The following is a 23073-nucleotide window of genomic DNA, read 5'->3' as shown; positions in this document are numbered from 1 at the left end:
CACCCAGATGACCCCACCAGCTTTAAATTTCTTAGCTTATAGTAGTCACTTAGGTATCATTGTTATTTAAAAAGTAAAAAAATATTGGGGCACCTGGGTGGCTCAGTCAGTTAAGTGTCCGACCTCAGCCCAGGTCATGATCTCACAATTCATGAGGTAGAGCCCTGTGTCAGGCTGTGTGCTGACAGCTCAGAGCCTGGAGCCTGCCTCGGATTCTGTGTCTCCCTCTCTCTCTGCCCCTCCCCTGCTCATGCTCTCTCAGTCTCTCAAAAACAAATAAACGTTAAAAAAAAAAAAAAAAAGTAAAAAAATATTATAAACTTGTGAAATGGGAAATCAGTAAAATAAAAAAATTAAATAATGCTATTAAATATATACAAAAGTGAGAAGCACCTGGACAGCTCAGCTGGTTAAGCGTCTGACTCTTGATTTTAGCTCAGGGCATGAATCTCACGGTTCGTGAGTTTGAGCCCTGCTTTGGGCTCTGTGCTGACTGTAGTGCAGCGCCTGCTTGAGATTTGGATTCTCTCTTTCCCTCTCTCTCTGTCCCTTCCCCGCACTCTCTCTCTCTCTCAAAATAATAAACTTAAAAAAAAATATATATATATAAACTTGATAAAGCATCTATTCTATTCTAGTAACCTTAAGATTGAACACTTATGAAAGAGTAAAGGATACAATTGCCATACAAATATTTTTGAGTGTTTTGTGTAAGGCTCTATGGTTAATTTGGGTATAGGATCCTGGGGATTAAAATACTGTATTTTGAAGATATTTCTAAAAAATTATTTACTTATTTTGAGAGAGAGTGTGTGTGCAAGCAGGGGAGAGGCAGAGAGAGAGGGAGAAAGAGAATCCCAAGGAAGCTCCATGCTCAGCGCAGAGCCTGACATGGGGCTTGATCTCATGATCAAGGCAGAAAGGCAGTCCAACATGTTTTTCCAGGAAGTAGGACAAAGTAGTTAAGACTCTCTCCGGTCTTCTGAATTCTCAATTTCCTGATAATCTGTGAAACTCCTGGAGGACACGGATTGTCATTTCTGAGAAGCTCTGGCCATGAAAGTGTGTTATATTCTGACAGGGAGAGGTTTGGCTATGTTAAGAAGCAAGAAGCAACTTGCATTGAACATCTGATGTAAAGAAAGTTAACGGTACGTGTTTGCATTCAATTTGCTCATCTTAGAAAAAATATTTGTAAGAACACTTTAGTCTCTTTAGCCTCTTTGTGAGGGAAGTTTGGCAACTTACCTTCCAGATATAGGCAGCTTCATCACTTGAGCCACTGACTAAAAACTGGTCATCTGGACTAAGACTGGATTTAACATAGAAGGTAGAGTTTTGATGTCCATTGAAGATAGCCACTGCCAGAGGGGGAAAAAATAAAATTACTTGGTTCTTATTATTTCTAGTGTTCAAATAAATGCAGACAATATACATGTTCTAACAAGTTTTATTAGCGTATTGACTATTGAAACAGACAGTCAAGCTATTTTCACTAAATTAAAAGGAATTGGACATTGTCACAAAAGTAAAGGAAGTCTCAGAGAGAGGCTTTATATTAGACGCACTCTCATGACCTAAGCCCAAATACTTGGTATAGAGCTGGCTATAGAAGAGAAAGTGATGAAAAACATTCCTAAGAAGAATGGAACCAGTCTCCACTCTTTTAGTAAAATGCCTTTATTAGACCCCTCTTTCCCCACCCTGAGGAAGGGCTTTTCCATTGTATAATACATTGGTCCTTCTTCCTCTAAGACTTCAAATCTCAAGGACAAATTTCCTATTTTATTCTTTCCTCACTAGACCTCACAGTGCTTTGAACAGAGTAGATTTTCAAACATTTGTTGCATGAATAAGCAGTAATCAGTGGAAAGAGTTAAGATTTAGGGACAGGTCATTTGGGATGTAGGAATCTATCTTAATTTTTTTGTAGGAGTCTTTTTAATTCCACACTTTAAAAAGGCTGGAAAGAAGTAGCTAATGGGGTAAACTATATGTTCACACGTAAGATACTCCAACTAGGTTAGTTTTAGCCTTCAGGTTTAGACTTCTTACTACCTGTGGTAAAAGGGCAAGTAATCCAATCTAGCACAATGTGCTTGACAGGTTCTTCTACCCTCAGACCAAAACCTGAGGCCTCTGGTATGAGAACACTAATAGGAAATATAAGAAAAATAATCTCACTTATTGGAGAATTTAAGGATACATATAAACAGGAAAAAAAATTCACTCCAATCTTCTAACAGAAAGGAAATAGGAATTATTAAGGGACTTAATAGCTTTCCTTAAGTGGTCATAGAAACCTCTTCCTTTTACCAGAATAAAACTGGAAAAAGATCTTGTAGTTTTTGCTTTTCAAGAAAAAGCCTACATATTAAATAGTTTCCACCACAACACTCTCAATGTGGAAGTAGAATGTGAATCAATTCAGATATAATTTTCTTTTCACCTATTATGATAGATAAATCCTCACAAAATAAACAGCCTCCTTTGTTCTGAATCCAACTCCAAAACTATATTTATTTTTTTCAACTCTAACTATGAATGGAAAACTACAGACCAAATTTCCCACTAAACCAGTAAGTGTTTACTGCCCTCTGCTGGTCTAATAATGTACACTGTAAATGCTTCACACCTTTTGAAAAATCCTTAAACCTGTATTGGCTTTGATTAGCTTAACTTAAATTAATAATTTGGGCTCTGAAAATGCTTTACTGAAGTAGTTCAGAGTCATCCTTATGAACATCACTTAGTATAATAAAATATTGTGAATTAAAAGTATGGGAAATGAAATATTAAGACCCTCTGAAGTATTTTTAATTAAAAAATTTTTTTATTAACATTTATTTATTTTTTGAGAGTCAGAGAGAGACAGAGCATGAGCAGGGGAGGTACAGAGAGAGGGAGACACAGAATTGGAAGCAGGCTCCAGGCTCTGAGCTGTCAGCACAGAGCCAGATGCGGGGCTCGAACCCACAAACCGTGAGATCACGACCTGAGCCGAAGTCAGTCGCCCAACCGACTGAGCCACCCAGGGGCCCCAGGACCCTCTGAAGTTTTGAAAAAGATAAGCAATTACCAGATGTCACTCAATTTCTAAGGAACGTTATCTATCTACCTATCTATCTATCTAATACTATTTTAGGAGCACAGGAAAAAGGTCACTAAATTATTAGTAAAGTAGCATTGGGCATATTTGTTCGATGACAGAGGGACAAACTAAACTCAAGCCCCCCTTTAGGGCCACACCATAAAAAAAAATGACACAAAAAGAGCTCTTGTGGGGCGTTGGGTGGCTTAGTCAGTTGAGCGTCCAACTTAAGCTCAGGTCATGATCTCACGGCTTGTGAGTTCAAGCCCCAAGTCAGGCTCTGTGCTAACAGCTTGGAGCCTAGAGCCTGCTTCAGATTCTGTCTCCAACTCTTGCTCCCCCTCCCCGACTCACTCACTCTCTCTCTCTCTCTCTCTCAAAAATTAACAACATTAAAAAAATTTTTTTAAAAAAGGAGCTCTTGTATATTTGATAACACAATTGGGATTATATTTTTATTTTTTGGAGAAAGATTTTAAAAAGTCTATTTTATATGGCTATTTAAATTAAAAGCTATCCAAGTTCTGGCTTGACTCAGGAAAATAGGAAAAGAAGTTATATACCGCTTCCCCTTTCCAAATAACCTTGTTCTTGTTTAGACAAACACCAGAACCATCCAGGGTGTTAGAAATACCAACTGTGAAGCTGTCATGGAATTCAAAATCCTAATAATGGCTTGGGGCAGTCTTTGGAAACTTCTGTAAGAGCCCAGCTAAATTCTATACTATTTTAACATTCCTTATTTATCAACACATCTTACTTTAATGGGAACTAGGTAACTTTGGGGATTGGTTATAGAATTCAAAGTCTGTTTCTGACCTGAGCAAGAACCAGGTTACGAATACGTAGCTTGCCTAAGTAATTGATAATATTCTTACATTATGTAACCCAAATAACCCTTTTCGATGATGTCTAAGAAATTTTCACTTCTTTTCAAAAAATGTCATGTATCAACTTTGAACACCAAATTCCAATTTTAATTTTCTTGAAGAAAAAAATAAAGGTGAGGTTGGGGAAAACTAGAGATAAATTTAAGGAGGCTGAGTAGATAAAAACTATTTAGGGGCTTAAAAACTTCAGCCCCCTAATTTTAACAAACAACCCCCAAACAAGACAAAAGCTAAGCAGACCAGCTTTCTGTATCACAAAAATTGAGATAAATCTAAATATAGTCAAAGGGACATAATTTCAGGAAAGACTCACCGTTAACATAAAATTAAATCACCATAGCAGGATTCTGTTTACTTGTGCAATTACCACAGGGAAATGTATCTATCAAAACATCACTAGAACTAGTCAAAGACCTCAAGGTCCTAATACGTCTTCATAAATTTGGTTTAGAAAAAAGGCCAATATTAAATTATCATTAACAAACACTTCCATAGTAGTTTTTGGGTAGGAGATTTGAAGTTGCTAAGATCTTACCTGGAGAAGTCTTTAATCCAGTCATATTGAACATGTAGATGTTGTCATCTGTGCAGTTAGCAAATAAAGTAGAGCCCGTGGAATCCAAAATCAGACTTGAGTATCCTAGAAAAAGGAAACTTTAGTTAGCATGTCCTGATGACAGTGAGTAGAACAGAAGTGAAAATGTGGAGGCAAAAAGAACATTCCACAAGATTATCAGAATTTGTCTTCCCCCAAATATATATAAACCAAAAATATTCTTCAGAATGTTTATCTTTCTAATTTCAAAAAGATACAATGACATGTTAGCTTTAAGTCTGTGTTGGCTGAAAACCAGCTTGATATTTATTTTTAAAATTTTAACAAAAACTCGCACATCTAAAAAAAGTCCTACAGGCTATAAAGAGGCTTACCTAGTTTTCGAGTGCTGCTACCTGGGTACAGAAAAGACTTGGATGCTATGGGTTCCTGTCGATAAGCAGTATAATTCTTCCGTAAATCCCATATTTTGATTACCCTAAAAACCAAGGTAAAGAAAGTTATTTTGTAGCCACCCAACTCCAACCAGTTTCAACTACATTGAATGTGAAATGACTTTTAATCTGACTCCTCTGGCTCATCAATCAGGTATAATGAGGATATCTCACTGGGAAACAGATTGAACTATCTCATACCGTTATTTCCAATGTCAGGCTAACAACTTACGCAGAACGGAAACAGATGTGATCTGACCCAGTGATGGGTTACCTTGAGTTTACTTTAAGGGAGCGGAAAAGGAAGATGAAGGTTGGGTTCCGATGGTCATTGTTTCATTGTTTTCAGAAACAAAACAAAATAAATGCTTCCTAAGCCATTAACACTCTGAATGTAACCTCTAACATCATAAGGAATAAGCCCTGTCCCTATGGTTATCTCTCTATATAAATCCTTAAGTAATCTAAATAAATTTTCCAGTGAAATGAAGTATTTCTTCATTTCACTTATTGGTATAATTGTCTTAATCCTCAACATCTAGTTTATAGGCAACCTGAAAAAAACCCAAGTTTGGTATAAAAGGGCAGTATCCTTGCAAACAAACAGAGCAAGCTTTCACAGCCATTCAGAAACATTACTAATAACCTTCAGATAATCCTTCATTTGTGCCTGAGAATTTGGTCCACAGACAAGTTTTGGTGTCCAGAAGAGACAACAGAAATCCTAGTTCATTAAGCCATCATCCTAAATTAGTTTCGAAGGTAGGGATGTCTTCAGAGATACAATGAGCAAATAAGAGGGCAAAGAAGGGTGCTTAAAAAAACATTCAAAGAATTTTTATTCTAACAAAGCAACCAATCAAGAAGTACCACAAACTTATTTGAAAACCAAACATTCAGACCAATCACGGATGGTAGGTATGTGAAAGTCATTAGGCCTTATTACTCCTTGAAATGCCCATTATATACCCAGAATCAGATTTCTTCTTTTAGGGTTATTACTAAACCTGAGAAGATAAAATCCAAAATAACAGAAATCTTACTCCTCAAAATAAGACCCACTGCTTAAATTCTACCGCATGGACAAGTGAGCTACCCATCCAGCTTCTCTACAACAGCAATAGCAGCCAACAATGCTCCCGTGTGCTAGGTAATGTGCTCAGTGTGATACATTACCTCATTTAATTTTTTGAGCAAAAGTCCTAACTAGGTATTTTTCAGTGTCATCTGTAGTTCTCAGCTGGATATTCACTATGTCGAAAGTTAAAAGCACACACGTTCAATTTTAACGGGACTAGGTGACTTCCCTATGTTTATGAAAGAAATCTCATCAAAAGAAGCAAGGCTCTTACCCATCCACAGCTCCCGCCGAGACTAATGTATTCTCATCTTGAAAGAGGACCACAGTAACACTCTGCTGGAAATCCTAACAGCACCAGAGGCAGAAAAAGAATGGCAGAAAGTCCTATTTTGGGTATCATAATCTTCACCACAAAGAAACCAAGATGCTAAAATGATGGCTTCCCCCTCACCCAAACTCTGAGTTAGGCTAAATTTTCCCTTTCCAATAATCCTAAATCAGGTATTTATCCTGACCAAGAAGTAGTTTTGTGTGAAAATGACCTAAACATCATTAAGTTATAGTACATAGTGTTGACTTTGCCTTGTACTCAAGAAAAAAACTGGTTCTACTTAAAATCAGCCCTACTAATAAGCTGTGTATTCTTAGAAAACTCATTTAACTTCCCTGTGCCTGTTTCATCTGTAAAATGTCACCATCTACCTAAACTATCATATAGGAGTGTCTAAAGAATTATGGATAAAAAATGACTACATGCTCTGAAAAATTCAAAGGAGCTCAGTAGAGTTTTACCTCCTAATTGTCATTAACAAATTTCCTTGGCTCAGAATCTGATTGTCTAAAATGATATTAATTTTAACTTCATCTGGCCTCCAAAAATCACGTTAACCCTGTCAGTTTCTTCTCATGCCTGTGTCCTATTCATGGTTTACAATTTTAACTAGTAAACACATTTCTCTAACATATTAATTTGAATCCTACAGACCAGGAATATTAGCAAAATAAACACAATAAGACCCACCAAAAAAATGGTGATTTTTTTTTTTTTGAAAGAGAAAAGGTATATTATGGGCATTGTTTAAGCTTTGACTACAAATTTTCAGAGAGATACTATATTCTACCTAAATGTCTCAATGTATTTAGTATTTTGCCAAATGTTTTAAAAAAATATTAAAAACCTACATATTTCCTGTAGTTATGAAAACAACAGGGATTCCCTCCTCCTAAAGAAAACTCTATCAAGGTACTTAATATGCTTCTTCAAACCATCCCCCCTTTTCTAATGAATTACATTATACTCTAGATACGTGTATGTATGGAGGTCTCTAGGGATGAGGCTCAGGAAGATGACTTTTTACTATACTTCCAGGTGACTGTGTTGCACCCTAGTTTGAGAACTACTACTGTAGTACTGTAGGTATTGAGTATTAAGCAATAAAGCACTGATACCAAGAGGAAATGAAGATTCTCATTCATTTAATCTATAGCTCCTATTTTATGCCCAAGAAGTTCTGTAAAATGAGATTCTATCCTGTTAAGATGCACACATGTACACAGCTATAAAACCTTACCACAGAAGGAGCAAGTCCTTTTGAATTCTGTTTCTTCTTAGGTTTTGAAGGGGTTTGCTTGTCTAAGGTATTGTGAGCTCCACTGATTTGATTCACTTGCCTATAAAATCCATCTGAAAGATATTTCGAACAAACTGATTTAGGTTTCAGAACTTTATTCCCATGCTGAATATAACATTTATGTATAAGATCCCAAAATTGTATTCCTAAAAGTGAAAGAAGAAGCTGGGAGCTACTGCATTACATTTCTTTCAGTGAGATTATAATATATCAAAAAGAAATAAACGTATGGATATTTAGAGCAGCTTTATTCCTAACTGCCAAAACTTAGAAGCAATCAAGATGTCTTTCAGGAGATGAATGTGTAAGTAAACTGTGGTATATCCAGACAATGGCATATTATTCAGTGGTAAAAAGAAATGAGCTACCAAGCCACGAATAGACATGGAGGAACCTTAAATACGTATTAAGTGAGAGAAGCAAATCTCAAAAGGCTACATATGTAAGATTCCAATTATATGACATACTGAAAGAAGCAAAACTATGGAGCCAGTAAAAGATCAGTGGTTGCCAAGGGTCAGGATGAATAGGCAGAGCACAGGGGAATTTTAGCGTTGTGAAACTAGTCTGCATGATACCATAATTATAGATACATGTCATCATGTTTGTCAAAGCCAACAGAATGTACAATACCGAGAGAGAACCCTAATGTAAAGTACAGAGGGACACTGGGTACTAATGATGTATCAGTGCAGGTGTATCAATTTTGACAAATGTCCACAGCTCAGCTGTGGGATGCTGACAGTGGGAAAGGCTGTAAGGATAGGGAGTAGACCAGTACAGAGAAAATTCTGGATTTTCTGCTCCATTTTGCTGTGTATCTAAAAGCCCTCTGAAAAATAGTCTGTTAAAAATAAATAAGTTATTTTTAAAAAAGCAAGCAGAGGGGCGCCTGGGTGGCGCAGTCGGTTAAGCGTCCGACTTCAGTCAGGTCACAATCTCGCGGTCCGTGAGTTCGAGCCCCGCGTCAGGCTCTGGGCTGATGGCTCAGAGCCTGGAGCCTGTTTCCGATTCTGTGTCTCCCTCTCTCTCTGCCCCTCCCCCGTTCATGCTCTGTCTCTCTCTGTCCCAAATAAATAAATAAACGTTGGAAAAAAAAAAATTAAAAAAAAAAAAAAAAAGCAAGCAGAGATACGATCATTGCATTCTGCTTAATGGTATCATGGGGGCAGTGTGAGCATAATTATGTTTAATCCAATTCTTTAAAGCAAATAATTTTTAAACTAAAAGATCATCTCCCAGTGAGCCCATGTATTAATAATCCCATCAATAGTTTAGGTAAATTATTGCAGTTCAGAAGACAACAGAAGTAAATATGGAGGGTAATACTTGCAACACAATGAGAATTTGAACAGTGAGCAGAAATGGGGGATTGTGAACATGTGCCCCCTGGTGGTAACTATATGAAATCACTAACTCAATCAACGTAAGTATGGGGTGATCCTACATTTATCAAAACTAAAATGGAACTAGGCTACCTTTTTTGTTGCACCTGGTGTCCCAGACCATAATGTTGCCATCTCTTCCACCTGTACAGAAGACGGCTATGGGGAAATAGTTTATAAGAAGTTAACAAAACCAGTCAATAATGCATGCATTTCAATTTAAGTTTCCTAGAGCATGTACTATATGCTACGCACTGTAATTGGCAGAGATTAAAATCGAAAAAAATACATGGCTTAACAATAAGAGAAAACAAGCCGTGAAGGGAAAAGACTACAAAGAACTCAAAATGTTTATGCTGAAAAAAACACTTTACAGAACAATCCCTCTGTGTAAATATTCTTAAAACCACACAAAACACTATATATGGTATGCTTATGGAAAGAATAATGATAAACAAACAGTAACCAAAATATACTGAGAGCTTACTAAGCGCTACACACTAACCCATGTGCTTTATATAAATTATCTCAATCCTTGTTATCAACCCTCTTAGGGGCTTATTACTATCCCCATTTTATTGATAAGAAAACTAAGGCATAGAGAAGATAAGTAACTTATAAAGATATTCTTAGCAGAATAAATCGAGAGCCCACTCTCCAAATCTCCAAGCTATACTGTCTCAGTATTAAAATATGGACCAGATCTACTCAAAATGGTACAAGAGGTTGCCTCTAGGTTAGAAAAAAGGGCAATGGGATTAGAGAAGGGAACATAGGGGAACTTCAATTTATCTGTAATGTTTTACTCTTTAAAAACTAAACCAGGGGCGCCTGGGTGGCGCAGTCGGTTAAGCGTCCGACTTCAGCCAGGTCACGATCTTGCGGTCCGTGAGTTCGAGCCCCGCGTCGGGCTCTGGGCTGATGGCTCAGAGCCTGGAGCCTGTTTCCGATGCTGTGTCTCCCTCTCTCTCTGCCCCTCCCCCGTTCATGCTCTGTCTCTCTCTGTCCCAAAAATAAATAAACGTTGAAAAAAAAAAAAATTTTAAAAACTAAACCAAAAAGACTGTTTCCTGTGTGAAAGAGTGAGCCCTTACCGAACCAATCTTTACCTGCATTAGCTATAAATTTTGGACAAAATACAAAAACCAACTACCTGAGGGCTGTTTAGAAACTGAACAAAAACATGCAATTTTTGGAGGGGAGTTTACACCTGATGCAAATGATTGGCCTGGGCTAAATTACTGTTTTTTTGTAGTTTTGCCTTGAAGGTAACCACAGTTGCACGAGCAGTACCAGGCAGCTAAGATGCCAATAAAATATCTGCCATCTTTCAAGCCATAGGAACTAGGAAAAGGAGACTGAGGCAACAAGAGCTGCCAGAGTGAGAGGGGAACTCCAGAGAGAGCCAGAGAAAGGGTAACTCTAATTCTGTGTTTAAATTTAAAGCACAGGGCACCTGGGTGGCTCAGTCGGTTAAGCCTCCGACTTCGGTTCAGGTCATGATCTCACAGCTTGTGAGTTCGAGCCCCATGTTGGGCTCTGTGCTGACAGCTCAGAGCCTGGAGCCTGCTTCAGATTCTGTGTCTCCCTCTCTCTGTGCCTCTCCTCTGCTCATACTGTCTCTAAAAATAAATAAACATTAAAAAAATTAAATTTAGCACAAGTCTCTGGTTGACCCCTGAACCATATATGCAAGGGAAAACCAAAGGCAGCTGGTAATTAAGGCTTATGTTGAAGAACTGAAAATGGGGTCTGACCCTTCTGTATGTCTAACAGCCTGCCATCTAACTACTACTGAGTTAATTGCCTGTTAAAACAAAAATATCAACAAATGAAAGTCCAGGGAAATAAAAATGACTTTGCCCAAGAGTTTAGAGGCAGAAACCACATTAAAACAGGGGTTCTACATATGGTTGTAAAAGTGTGCCCTGTACAAAGGCATTTGGCTGAAGGATCTAAAATCTAATCTGTGTTTACCAACCAAACTATGTGGCCTTGGGGGCAGTGTCCAACCAGATAATTCATGCTGGAGCACCTACAGACTACTGGGAGCCATGATAAAAGCCACCAGCCCCAATTTCTAACACAGTGCTTTTTTCTACTAGACCACATTGGCATAGACTTACTGTATAGAGTTTTAAAGAAATTAAGCGAAGGGACCAAAAGATACAGTGTTTCCCTTTCCCATTACTCTTTAAATAAATTTACTTTGTAAGGTAAATTTTCATCTTTTTATAAACTCACAGCAAACTCTGACACAGTAGTAAATCAGAACACAAACACCTAACTTTATACAATAGATGTATGAATGAAAACTTAGAGGTAAAAACTATGCCATTTATTTTTCTTCAAGGTTCCGCTCTCAAAAGCAACCACAGTCAATTAAAATTGACATTTTTTTGAGTACATATCAGCTCAACAACTCAGTTTGATTTTCCTGAGTGCTCATGTGAATAAATGAAAATGTTCCTTTTAAAAATAGAATATTTCTTAATGATAAAGGAGACTGCAATGCTTGTCTTTACCACTGAGGTAAAAATCAGATTAGTTCAGCCACTTCTTTGAGATCAATGTTTGTTGGTCTTTTTGTTAAAAAAAAAAAAAAAAAAATTCAGTGAGAAACTAATAGAGGAAGGAGAAAAGAAGTGAACAGAAATGAAGAGCTCATTCAGACAATCCTGTTTTTCCCTAGCTACTACAGCACTGTTCTGTATTATATCACTCTTTATATCTTCTTTCTCTATTATAATAGCAAAATAAATATAGAAAGATCAATTGCGAGTAAATAATGGTTGAAAACATATTAGAGAATTGGGCCATTTAAAGTAATTAAATAGTAAATTTTTAGGTAGAGAATCATGCCCATTTTATCAAGTTTCCCACTCTATCCTCACACCCCATTTAATTAAAATTTTACAAGTAAAGTATCTAATTTATAAATAGAGTTAACCAGTGTCCAGTACAGGTTTTGATTTTAAAGGACACTCGAAGTTGTACAGAGGTATTGTGGCTGTTTATAAGTATTTACCTTATCTGCAAGATTATAGAAAAAAATTATCTGAAGATTCTTAACAGGGACAAGCTGGAGATAATGTCCATAAGAATGGGACTAAAAGCCAACTTTATTTCATGGGTTTCAGTCATGAGACTCTCAATCATCTATGTAGGTAAAGTAGCAACTCTGACAGGGGAAAGGGAGGAAACAATCACAGCTTCTTATTAACTCACTACAAAGGTTAAGGACATGAAAGAGGAAAGGTACAAACCTACCTTTCTCAAACTTAGAAAAGGCAACTGATTTGAGGCTGCACTGATGACCTTTGCATGTTCCAATCAGCTCACCAGCTTTTACATCCCAAAATTTGGCTGTTTGATCACCTGCTGCTGTAACCTTTCAAAAATAAGGTATCATAATTTAATAAAGAAACGCTTTACCAGTGTTTACCCAAATTCCAATAAAATGAAAGTCACTTACAAGCTTAAGTTCACCAGGAACCCAGGCCAGATCAAAGACAGCATTCCAGTGAGCCATCCATTCTAAACAAAGAAAATGGTGAATGTGAAATGTCTAGACTATGTTCGGGGTAGCCAAATCAATAGCCATCTGAATTTCTTGAAAGCTGTTGTGAAAAGATCAGTCATCAGCACCCCACAGTCCATGGGCCAAAGAGAACTTGTGTACACACAGACATTATACATTCCCTTTACTACTATAGAGAACTACCATTTGATATCAAATTCCTTTCCATGAGGTGACTAGTAATATACTCTCCAAAATAGAATGTTTCTGAAACATTTCTAGTTCAAAAATCTTCATCATGCTCTCTGAATGCAATGTAAACTAGTTTGACATTCAAGGTTCTGCATACTTTGGTCTTTATCTCTGTTGCAAGGTTTATCTCTCACTGTTCTCCATATACCTTATTCCAACCAAACTGGATCACTCCCTATTCCCTAATTGTAGCCTATGCTTTCTTATCTCTAGGGCTCTGCTGATGCTTTTGCCTCCACCTGGCGTGTCCTATTCCACCTCCATTGGTTTAAATACCATAGTCCAACTCAAATATCCTACACTTCATGAAAAATTTTCCTTGCCATCTTTACTACACGAAAGCTTTCCTTTTGACACCTGTGGCATTTTTCTTGTACATCTACATCATTTATAGCCTGTTTTATTTATCTCCACACTTGACTTAACTAGTTCCAAACTATTAGCTTCTTAAGGTCAGCAGAACTTTTCCTTGGGAAATGCTTGGGCAACATAAATACTTGAAAGTGATGTTTCCTCCAATCACGTTAAGTGTAAAAGATTTAACTTCTTAAAAGAAGAACTGTTTTTAATCCTAAAATGTGTGTGTGTGTTTTTTTTTTAAACTTTCAGTAAAGGTATTGCCATAGTTAATAATATTGACAGAAAGGCAGTCCACCATTTACTTTCGGCCTGGTCCCTGAACAGACTTAATCAGAAGTGAATAGGGGCACCTGGGTGGCTCAGTCGGTTGAGTGACCGACTTCAGCTCAGGTCATGATCTCACGGTTTGTGGGTTTGAGCCCCGCGTCGGGCTCTGTGCTGACAGCTTAGAGCCTGGAGCCTGCTTCGGATTCTGTGTCTCCCTCTCTCTGCCCCTCCCCCACTCATGCTCTATCTCGGTCTCAGAAATAAACATTAAAAAAAAAATTAAAAAAAAAAAGAAGTGAATATAATTGGTAATATATCCAAATAACAATTTACATGAGGCTTTATGAATTCAGAATAATGTTAAAACAACAAGTTTAGACCTAGACTTACCTTTGACACACTTCTTTCGATTGGCTTGTGATTCTGTGTTATATAACCTAACGAAGCCTTCTTCATTGGCAACTGCTAGTATATGCTCCATATTGGGAGCTAAATAAGAAATAAAAAATAAAATATATAAAAAGTAACACAAAAATTTTTAAGCTGAGTATAAAGCTCTAAAAACAATACACTATAGATTAACTGAATGCTACTAGTTAAACACAAAGAATCTGTTTGAAAAGAGGGAAGAGGATTCTACCCAAATAGCATTTGATATGGTAGAGACGTTATTTGAATTAAAGACTGCTTAAAATTTGCCATAATATCTAATTCAGTGAATGACTCAAAACCACCAAAATTATCTTCAGATAATCTCTTATTTAGAGAAGGGTAGTACTTAAACAAAGTAAGAGTGGTACTGACCAATGGCGAAGAAAAGCATATGATACAAGCCAGCAGCAAGTTGAGTCTACTAGTTAAATTTCCTTTTCATACCCTTTTACTTTTCCTCTCTTAAATCATTAACCGTGGGGACAAGTACTTCTATTTCTGTTCATATGTTCCCCAATGCATTATAGAAAGAGAGAGATTCCATCAGACCAAAAGGTGTACCTACTGGGCAAAACAGTTTTTCATGATGGCTGAACCTTTGCAATCCTTTCCCAGTATCAATTAAAAAACAACAAAACCAACAATGCTATAATAGTCTATGCTTTAGAGGAAATCTATAATTATGCATAGAGATTAAGAAAAGCCTATTTCATAAATCATAGAACAGTTATTAGAAAAATTCTAGGGGCACCTGGGTGGCTCAGTCGTTAAGTGACCGACTTCAGCTTAGGTCATGATCTCACGGTTGGTGAGTTCGAGCCCCATGTCAAGCTCTGTGCTGACAGCTCAGAGCCTGGAGCCTGCTTCGGATTCTGTGTCTCCCTCTTTCTCTGCCCCTCCCCTGCTCATGCTCTGTTTCTGTCTCAAAAATAAAAAATAAACATTAAAAAAAACACATAGAAAAACTCTACCATCTATCTAACTTACTTTTTCTTGAAAGGGGGACAGCCAGTATTATTTCTTCTCTAAGTGTGAAACAGATTATTTCTGAGCAAGCCTAGATTAGATAGTAATTCTCTTACCAGAAGAGAAGGTACATCCAAAAGGAGGAACTGGGACTCCTGTTTCTCCATAAGAAGTGTGCTCATCATTACAGTTGCACTGATAACCAGTTAGAAGGGACTGTAGAGGGTACTGTGAAGACCATCCTAAAGTAAGACACAATTCCTTATAGAATTCCAATATATCATCACATATCAGTACTTTAAACAAGCACAGAGGTACATATCTGTTTTTAACAGCTTTACATACTTTATATAGATCCACTCACTATCCAGGATCCTCTAGAATACAGTTTCTGATATTTCCCTAAGGGAATCTGAGGTAGATAGGTAGAAATGAAAGAGCGCACTCAACTTCTGGTGAGGTACAGCTTTAGGCTTAAATGGAGTCTTAATCCATTTTAAATGGAGACTCTCCTTTGTACAGTGGAGATTTTAAAAAGCAAGTGGCCTCTGCACATTAAAAAAGATCTTACCTCTCCTCCACCCTTTGGTGACAACCACAAAACACAACCACAAAGATTACCGCAACCATTAAAACTGCCCTTCTCTTCAATTAAAAATTGTTTCCAGAGTTTCTAAATCAACATCACCGCAAACTCTTAAATTACTAGAAATATCGTACATAATCCAATGGTCAAAGAGTTAAAGGAAATAATGTAGGTAAATGTGCCCACCTAGCCACTAACATATTCACAAGTAAATTCTAATTCCATTTCCTCTTTCCTTACCAGTGCTGAAATTCTAGGATTCTAAAATGTTAACAGCAACAAGTCACAGTATCTTAAAGTACATTAGAGCAGTTTTCATGTGAGGCATTACGTACCTACCCCTAGAGTACAATCGGTTAAACCCTGGGTAGTGGTAGGGTCAGGGAAGTCTTTAGAGTCTCTAGAAATCGAAGTTGAGAGATGAGTAAGTTTTCACTGAATATACAAGAGAGAGGAAGAAATTCAGGGTACAGGGAGAATTTATTTGACTTGGGTCAGAGATCTAATGTGCACTATGGTCCTAAATAAATAGTAAGCAATCTTCAAAGATTTGTTTTATCATTTAGATATAGGGGTCAATACATTTAAAATATTTAAAATATTTAAATATTTTAAACTGAGAACTGAGAACTAAATGTTTATTAAGCACCAGAGGACAATGAAGTTACATTCTATTGAGAGCTGTCTAAATAATTAATAAACCCTCTTACATTTTAGGGTACTTTTAATTTCCACTTTCATCAAAAATACTGTTTGGAGAAGACCTCTTAGTCTGACATACCTCAGACACATCTAGCTTTGGTGTTCCTAGAGATAACCGGAAAGAATCGGTACAAAAGAAGCAAAGAATACAATCCAGATTTAGTCATTATTCCTGGGGATATTACCTCAAGGTCAGGTATCAGGGTAAATAAGCCATTAAAAGACCATTAAAGGAAGGATACAACAGTTATGTTGTAAAATATACATCTACAGGATGAATTTTAAAACAAAAACCTGTATTCTAAAGTCATGTAAATGTACACTTGTGGTTTGGGATTAAAAAATATAATAATCTAATGATTGCAACACAAAGAGTCTAAAGGACCAAGTCTTTAACAATTTAGGCAGAACTGAACAGGATAAGCTCTGGAGATGCAATTCTCTGCAATTACACAGGGACTCCTTCAAACTCTACCTTACTGCTTATGGACTAATATGCACAAAAGGCCTAACAGGGCTTGGTAACTTGTCCCTATCCACCCTTACATTTCTGCACTCCCTATAACAAACAGTTGTAGACGGCTCTCTTAACCAACTGTTGGATCCTTATTGTGCTTTGCAGTTTCCAATACGAATGTATAATTCTTTTCCCCATAACACTCACTTGGAAAAGCCTGTTCTTTCCTCGATGTACAATTTAAGCCCCTGGAATTACACGCCAATTTTTCAAGGAGTATCTAAGATATGAGAGTTTTCAGTGAATCATTCGATATATGTGCATTTCTATAATGTCTGAGAAGGTTGTGGCTCTTTTCCCTCCTCTCCCTTCATCACTGTCTTTCTTCTACTTTTCAAAAGAAAGGCATTTCCATGTCCCAATCTTAAAACTTGTGTTGATCCAAAGTATAAAAACTTATGGGACTCCAACTAAGAGACAATAGGATAATTCCTTTAATAAAGGCATCATAAATAGCCCAATTCATCTCTTTAAGATATACTTCCAATGAAATTTTACTTTTTGCTTCATAATTACTTATCAAAATTAATAGTCCCTATTGTTTTGATAAATTGCATATAATAACTGTAACAATTCAGAAGAAACTCTTAACACTTAGAGCCTTATGATTACAGAAAATTTTGACAGTGTGGTCAGTAAAATAACTTTTCAAGCCTAGAATCAAATTACATTAGGATAAATCCTGTGAAAGACAGTGGAAATAAAATCAAGAGAAAAAGCAACTATAGCTGACCTTGAACACAGGTTTGAACTGTGCGAGTCCCTTGACATGTGGATTTTTTTTGACAAATACAGTACTGTAAATGAATTTTCTCTTCCTAATGATTTTCTTAATAATAACTTTTCTCTAGTTTTATCGTAAAAATACAGTATATAATATGCATAACATAGAAATCATGCGTTAACTATGTTATTGGTAAGGCTTCCTTCCAGTTAACAGGAGGCTATTAGTAAAGCTGTGGAGAAGTCAAAAGTTATGGTGGAATTTTGACTGCGTGGCATTGATGACTCTAACCCCCATGTTGCTCAAGGTTCAACTGTACATATAAAATATGGCAGTTAAAGAGTTTGTTCATATTTTTAAAAAATGATTGATGTGATCATCAAATCACTAGTTTTTATATCCTATTAGATACATTTTAATTTTTTATTTTAAAATTTCAGTAAGTTTAAACCTATGATAAAAACTTTCAGATAACAATTTAAAAATAGATAGAGGAGTAATCAGATGTCCACTTTAGAAAGACTGTTAGCAGCAATGTGGAGCATAAACTGGAGAGAGAGAAACTAAGAGACCATTTAGGAAACTTGTTATTTAGTACAGACAAGAAGTTATCAGTGGAAATGGAATGGTAAGCATAGAACAGATCCAAGATACACTGATGAGGCAAAATCAGTGGGAATAGAGAGGACAGATTCAAGAGGTTTTAAGAGAACTTTCTGTATCTTGTGGACAACAGAGGAATTTTGATTGACTTAAGTTTCTGGCTAAGAACACTAGTTTCAAATAATGGGACAACTCCCTAAAGTAGGCAATAGAGCAGGTTTGAGAAAAAAGTTCCGTTTTGAGTACTTGAGTCTGAGATGTTTGTGAGACTGGCCTGCCGGGTGAAGATACTCACACAGCTTTTATAGGAATGGATGTAAAGTATAGGGAATGGAAGGTTGCAGGTAGTAGGGGAAGAAGGCCTGGTTGTGGCTATGATCATCCATAGGAGTAGGCAGAAGGAGAAAAGGGGCCTAGAATGGAACGCCAACATGGAAGGGGAAAGAAGGTCCCACAAAATTCAGTGCATAGTATATAACAATGAATGAATTTCAGAGTCTGACACATAACAATAAATGAGTATTTGTGAATGAGAGAGAGAGGGGAAGTAGACAGATATACTGAGAGAATGAGGAAAAAATCTGTTACAAAATAGGGGCTAAATATAGCCCCAATAGCTTGCCTCAGGTCTCACAGATAGTAAGGACTCGTGCTGGAATTAAAACTCAGGCAGTTTAACTCCAAAGATAGAGCTCTTATCCACTGGGCAGTACTGCCACTCAGGACACAGGGCACAGAGAAGGTACTTAAGCAAGGTCCCAGGCGAGTCAGAGAGGGGCATTTCGAGTACTATCAGAAAAATATACAAGGGGGAAGTAGGTAAGGATGGCACAAAGTTCAGAATGGGGGCAAGAAACTGAGGGACTATTCCTCAGTCTACTACTTCTCAATATCCTTTTCCTAGACCTTTGCCTTAATAATATAAAAAGTTCCCTTCTCAGATTCTTTTTGTTTTCCACATGATGTCAAGGGGGAAAGAAGACCTAGTCACTTTTTAAATGAATGGGATTTCATTTCTATCCAACCTCAGTCTGGGTAGTAACTCCCTGGTCAGAAACTTACCAGAAAGTTTCATTCAGGTTGATGATACTCAAACCTGAGCTCAAAACTCCTATTGCCAATGTTTTAACCTAAGGAACCCCAACAACTGTAGCGAGTAAGTTGGATTTCTACATACCACTAACACAGAAACATCCCCAAGTTATACCGCTACAGTGAAAAACGAAACAAACAAAGCATTTCAATCCCATTTCTGTAAATAACAATACATACTACCTTGGCATCGAAAAACATTTGTAATAATATACTTTAATCTACTATCAGTGATTATCTCTGGGGGATGTGGTTAAGGGCATTTTTCACTGTGTAATTTCGAATTTTTATGCACATGCAGTAATCAGGGGGAACGTTTTTTTTGACCATGCTGGAAGCAGATGTTCTGTCTTCTCTGCTTGACTGAGTTCTTTAATAGCGAATCATATTCACCAGCGTATACAGCAAACAGTAGGGCTTACTAAAGTTCTACAACAAATGAATCAATGAATTAACAAATGGATCCGTAAATGAGTCTTGAAGATCTCACAAAGCTGTTAAACCGCACACAAACACACTCAAAGGCACGCATTGTCCAGTTAATGTGCAATATAGACAGAAGCCGTAAAGAAGGCCAGCCGATTCAACTTTCCTCCCTCCGTCGGCCCGTATTACAATTTAAAAACTCCCGATTACGATTAAAAGTGTCCCAAGGACAGGAAAGTGCAGCTTTCTTCAGTAGTTCTCACTAACACGAACTCACTTTGGCCGTGGGAGAACTCGGGGGCTGGGAAACAGAGTTGGAGTCGGCCTTGGTCCGCGGTGTTGTTCGGGGGAGGTGAAGCCCGCCAGCAACAAGTAGCGGTTAGGGCCGTTACTCACCATTTCTCGGGACGCCGAACTGGGGCTGGCGGAGCACCGAATTGAAAAGCATCTGGGCCAGAGGAAAAGGTTCAACTGCAGGAAAAGCCGTGGAAATGCCCCTAGGTTCTGCAGAAATCGTAGCTTGCGCCCCTCTGAACACGACTAGTTATTGCCTCCAACTCCCGCCACTGTAAGCCCCGGCCACCAAACTCCCCGCCAAACTGACGTCACGCCCTCTGATTGGCTCTCGCCGCGGCGTCCGGGCGCCTCCGAGTCACTTCCCCCTTCCAATCCCCGCCTCCTTTTCTCCGAGCCGCGGGAACCCAGAGTTCTGGAGCTCCCTGAGCGCCTGCGCGGGGGGCCGCAGAGGCGCTGGCGAACGGCGGGGAGACCAGGGCGCATGCGTAACAGGGCTTGACATAGCGCGGAGGAAAAATCCGCGAGGTGGTGGAAGAAGATGGCGGTGCTGGGGCAGAGTTTGCAATCTTTTTAAATAGGCTTGTCGAGTAACTATTCGGGTCATGGCGTCAAACTCAACTAAGTCTTTCCTGGCAGATGCCGGCTATGGCGAACAGGAGCTGGATGCTAACTCTGCCCTTATGGAATTAGACAAAGGTATTCGAAAGAGCGGGCTGAGCGGGTGAAACGGGTGTGGGGGGCACTGGCGCCACCAGGCGGTGGTGACCGCCCGACAGGCGCATGCGCCTAGTTTTCCTGGGAGAGGGAGAGAGGGCGGGGGCGGGCACCCATGCTTTTGGTGAATCCAGAGCTTTTGCAGCTCTGGTAGATTGCAGGGAAATTGCAACGTTGCTGGCTTGGCTTTGCACCAGTTGAACAAGTAGCGAGCTCCAGTGATGGGCCCGATTTGATCCCTTGAGGGCACGGTTCCCCGATTTTCCAAGCGGTTTGTAAAAATGTAAATTTAAATTGTGAAATTGTTTTTCAATACGTTCAGTTGAGACAAGGTCTTCACCAGGAGTGCTAAATAATAATCTTACACCCACTTTATAGCGTTGTATTTTATTTCTGTAACTCTGTTACCTACGGGTTACTAGGCAGGTTAAATATGGCTAAAAAATCCAAAAAGCATCGCCCTTTTTTTTTGTAAATTCCACGAGTTCTCTTTTCCTGTCGGAGAAGGGATGAGAGGTGCGAGGGCTGCTTGGTGTAGTCGAAGGAGTTTTGGAGTTAGACTGAGTGAAATTACAGTGCCACAAATTTTATTATCATGGACAGGTCACCTAAGTTCACCTAACCTAGGTATTTTGTCTCCAAAGTGGGTTCAGTACCATTGAGCTGGCAAGACTGTTGTAAGTATTGATGTAATTGTATGCAAAGGAAGGCTTTATTAAATGCTAAAGAGATATGCCTTCTTAGAGATGGATGTGGGAGGCAAAGGCAAATATTTGACGGTAAAGAACTAAAGTATTAAACCTTTCTTTCAGTGTACTTCAGTGATTTTTATTGAATGGAGGAAACGTTTTGTCACCTGGTATACAGTTAATTCTTCATTGACCAGAGCCAATGTATACTTTATCGAGGATTGGGACTACAGCTTAGAAGGATCTGTCTTTTTTAAAAAAAAATTTTTTTTTTTCAACGTTTATTTATTTTTTGGGACAGAGAGAGACAGAGCATGAACGGGGGAGGGGCAGAGAGAGAGGGACACACAGAATCGGAAACAGGCTCCAGGCTCCCAGCCATCAGCCCAGAGCCTGACGCGGGGCTCGAACTCACGGACCGCGAGATCGTGACCTGGCTGAAGTCGGACGCTTAACCGACTGCACCACCCAGGCGCCCCAGAAGGATCTGTCTTTAAGTCCACTTTGAGCCATTTCCCAGCTCTCTGACGTGGACACTCTGTCAACTTTTTGGGATTTCGTTTTTTTGTTTTTTAACCTGTAAACATTTCTAGTAGGTAGGTCTAGATAAGAGTTTATCAGAAAAAGCTTTTAACTTCTTTTGATCAACATAAAGATGTCACAGCACTCCAATGAGATAATTCCTTTGGTTGAGTCACATTATCTTTAGTACATCCTCATCAGCCAAGAAAATGATGCTGGGCTTTGCTTTCTCTTACCAAAGTCGTGAGCTGTTTCCCCTATGAAATATGAAATTATAATAGTAAATGTGATTTTTAAACACCACATAATCTTTTCATTCTGGAAATTCCTCCCTATTTCCCAGTGAAAGTTGCAGGTCTGGATATCTAATAACTCTACCAATTCTAAAGACATTTTCTACCACTCTGGTCCAGGTGGGCTCATTTCATGACAGTAGGACAGTGGTTGTAGAACAAAGATCAGGATCAGGCTCTGAAGAAGTTGAGAAATCTAGAATTCCTAAAAATTTGACATTGTGTTAAAAAATATATAACACAATTTTTGCTTTTTAGAAGTTGATATAGCATACGGTATTTCATATCTGTAAGAAATAAATGCATGATTATTGAGTGTTTAACTATAAACCGGCAGTCAGTCCTGGGTATTAAGCAAGTGATCGTGTTCAAGTCTCCCAGCAGTACCCCAGGTGAGTATTCCCCAGATGTCTCAGGCTCAGAAAGATAATTTGAACAATATAAGAACAAAACTTGTGGGGGCGCCTGGGTGGCTCCGTCGGTTGAGGGTCCGACTTTGGCTCAGGTCATGATCTCACAGTTGGTGAGTTTGAGCCCCGCGTTGGGCTCTCTGCTGCCAGCTCAGAGCCTGGAGTCTGCTTCGGAATCTGTGTCTCCCTCGCTCTCTGCCCTTCCCCCACTTGTGCTCTATCTCTCTTTCTCTTAAAAATAAATAAACATTAAAAAAAAAAAGAACAAAACTTTTGTTCTTTTTCGCTTCACCATGCTCCCCTTTTAAAGCTGTTATGAAATTAGATTACAGGAATGGCCAGTTTCATTAGAATATAGTTTAGTATTTTAACTATTGAGTCATTTCATCCTATATCTGTTAAAGTATTTCTGTTTTATGAGCCAAAGGTCATAGGGTCAGAAGGCTACAAGTTCTGACTTTGTTTTAATTCCCAAACGTCTAGACCAGAGTTCCCCAAATTGTATTCCAAGGAATAGTTTCTCAAGTATTTTAATAGGAGGTTCTTAGTCCATAGCCCCTCTTCATGTCCCTCCCTTGCACCCCCCAAAATACTCACATTCACACACACAACTTATTTCATCAGGCTTTGTAC

General features: G+C 38.3%; 2 protein-coding genes across 5 annotated transcripts in view; one reads left to right on the top strand and one right to left on the bottom strand.

Moving 5' to 3' along the window:
• Window positions 1–20088, bottom strand: part of DTL (denticleless E3 ubiquitin protein ligase adapter) — a 49009-nt gene extending 28921 nt beyond the window's left edge. For 3 of the 4 annotated variants that reach the window (XM_040446394.1, XM_040446392.1, XM_040446393.1), the window contains exons 1-11: window positions 19912–20088; window positions 14982–15107; window positions 13858–13956; window positions 12544–12605; window positions 12339–12459; window positions 9162–9227; window positions 7624–7736; window positions 6324–6397; window positions 4912–5015; window positions 4517–4621; window positions 1249–1361 (exon numbers count right to left, since the gene is read on the bottom strand). In XM_040446394.1, the coding sequence (XP_040302328.1) occupies window positions 1249–1361; window positions 4517–4621; window positions 4912–5015; window positions 6324–6397; window positions 7624–7736; window positions 9162–9227; window positions 12339–12459; window positions 12544–12605; window positions 13858–13956; window positions 14982–15107; window positions 19912–19963 (1035 nt within the window). In that variant the 5' untranslated portion in view covers window positions 19964–20088. The remainder of the gene's footprint in view (window positions 1–1248; window positions 1362–4516; window positions 4622–4911; window positions 5016–6323; window positions 6398–7623; window positions 7737–9161; window positions 9228–12338; window positions 12460–12543; window positions 12606–13857; window positions 13957–14981; window positions 15108–19911) is intronic. The other variant, XM_040446396.1, reaches the window with a different exon arrangement.
• Window positions 20089–20266: 178 nt separating this feature from the next.
• Window positions 20267–23073, top strand: part of INTS7 (integrator complex subunit 7) — a 95634-nt gene continuing 92827 nt past the window's right edge. The window contains exon 1 of the mRNA XM_040446391.1: window positions 20267–20508. Within this exon, the coding sequence (XP_040302325.1) occupies window positions 20415–20508 (94 nt within the window). The 5' untranslated portion in view covers window positions 20267–20414. The remainder of the gene's footprint in view (window positions 20509–23073) is intronic.

Source organism: Herpailurus yagouaroundi, unplaced genomic scaffold (assembly GCF_014898765.1).
Source record: "Herpailurus yagouaroundi ecotype Mexico unplaced genomic scaffold, PumYag 195, whole genome shotgun sequence".
NCBI classification, from domain to species: domain Eukaryota; kingdom Metazoa; phylum Chordata; class Mammalia; order Carnivora; family Felidae; genus Herpailurus; species Herpailurus yagouaroundi.
The sequence above is the reverse complement of the archived record's forward strand: the minus strand, read 5'-3'. Positions and strand labels throughout refer to the sequence as shown.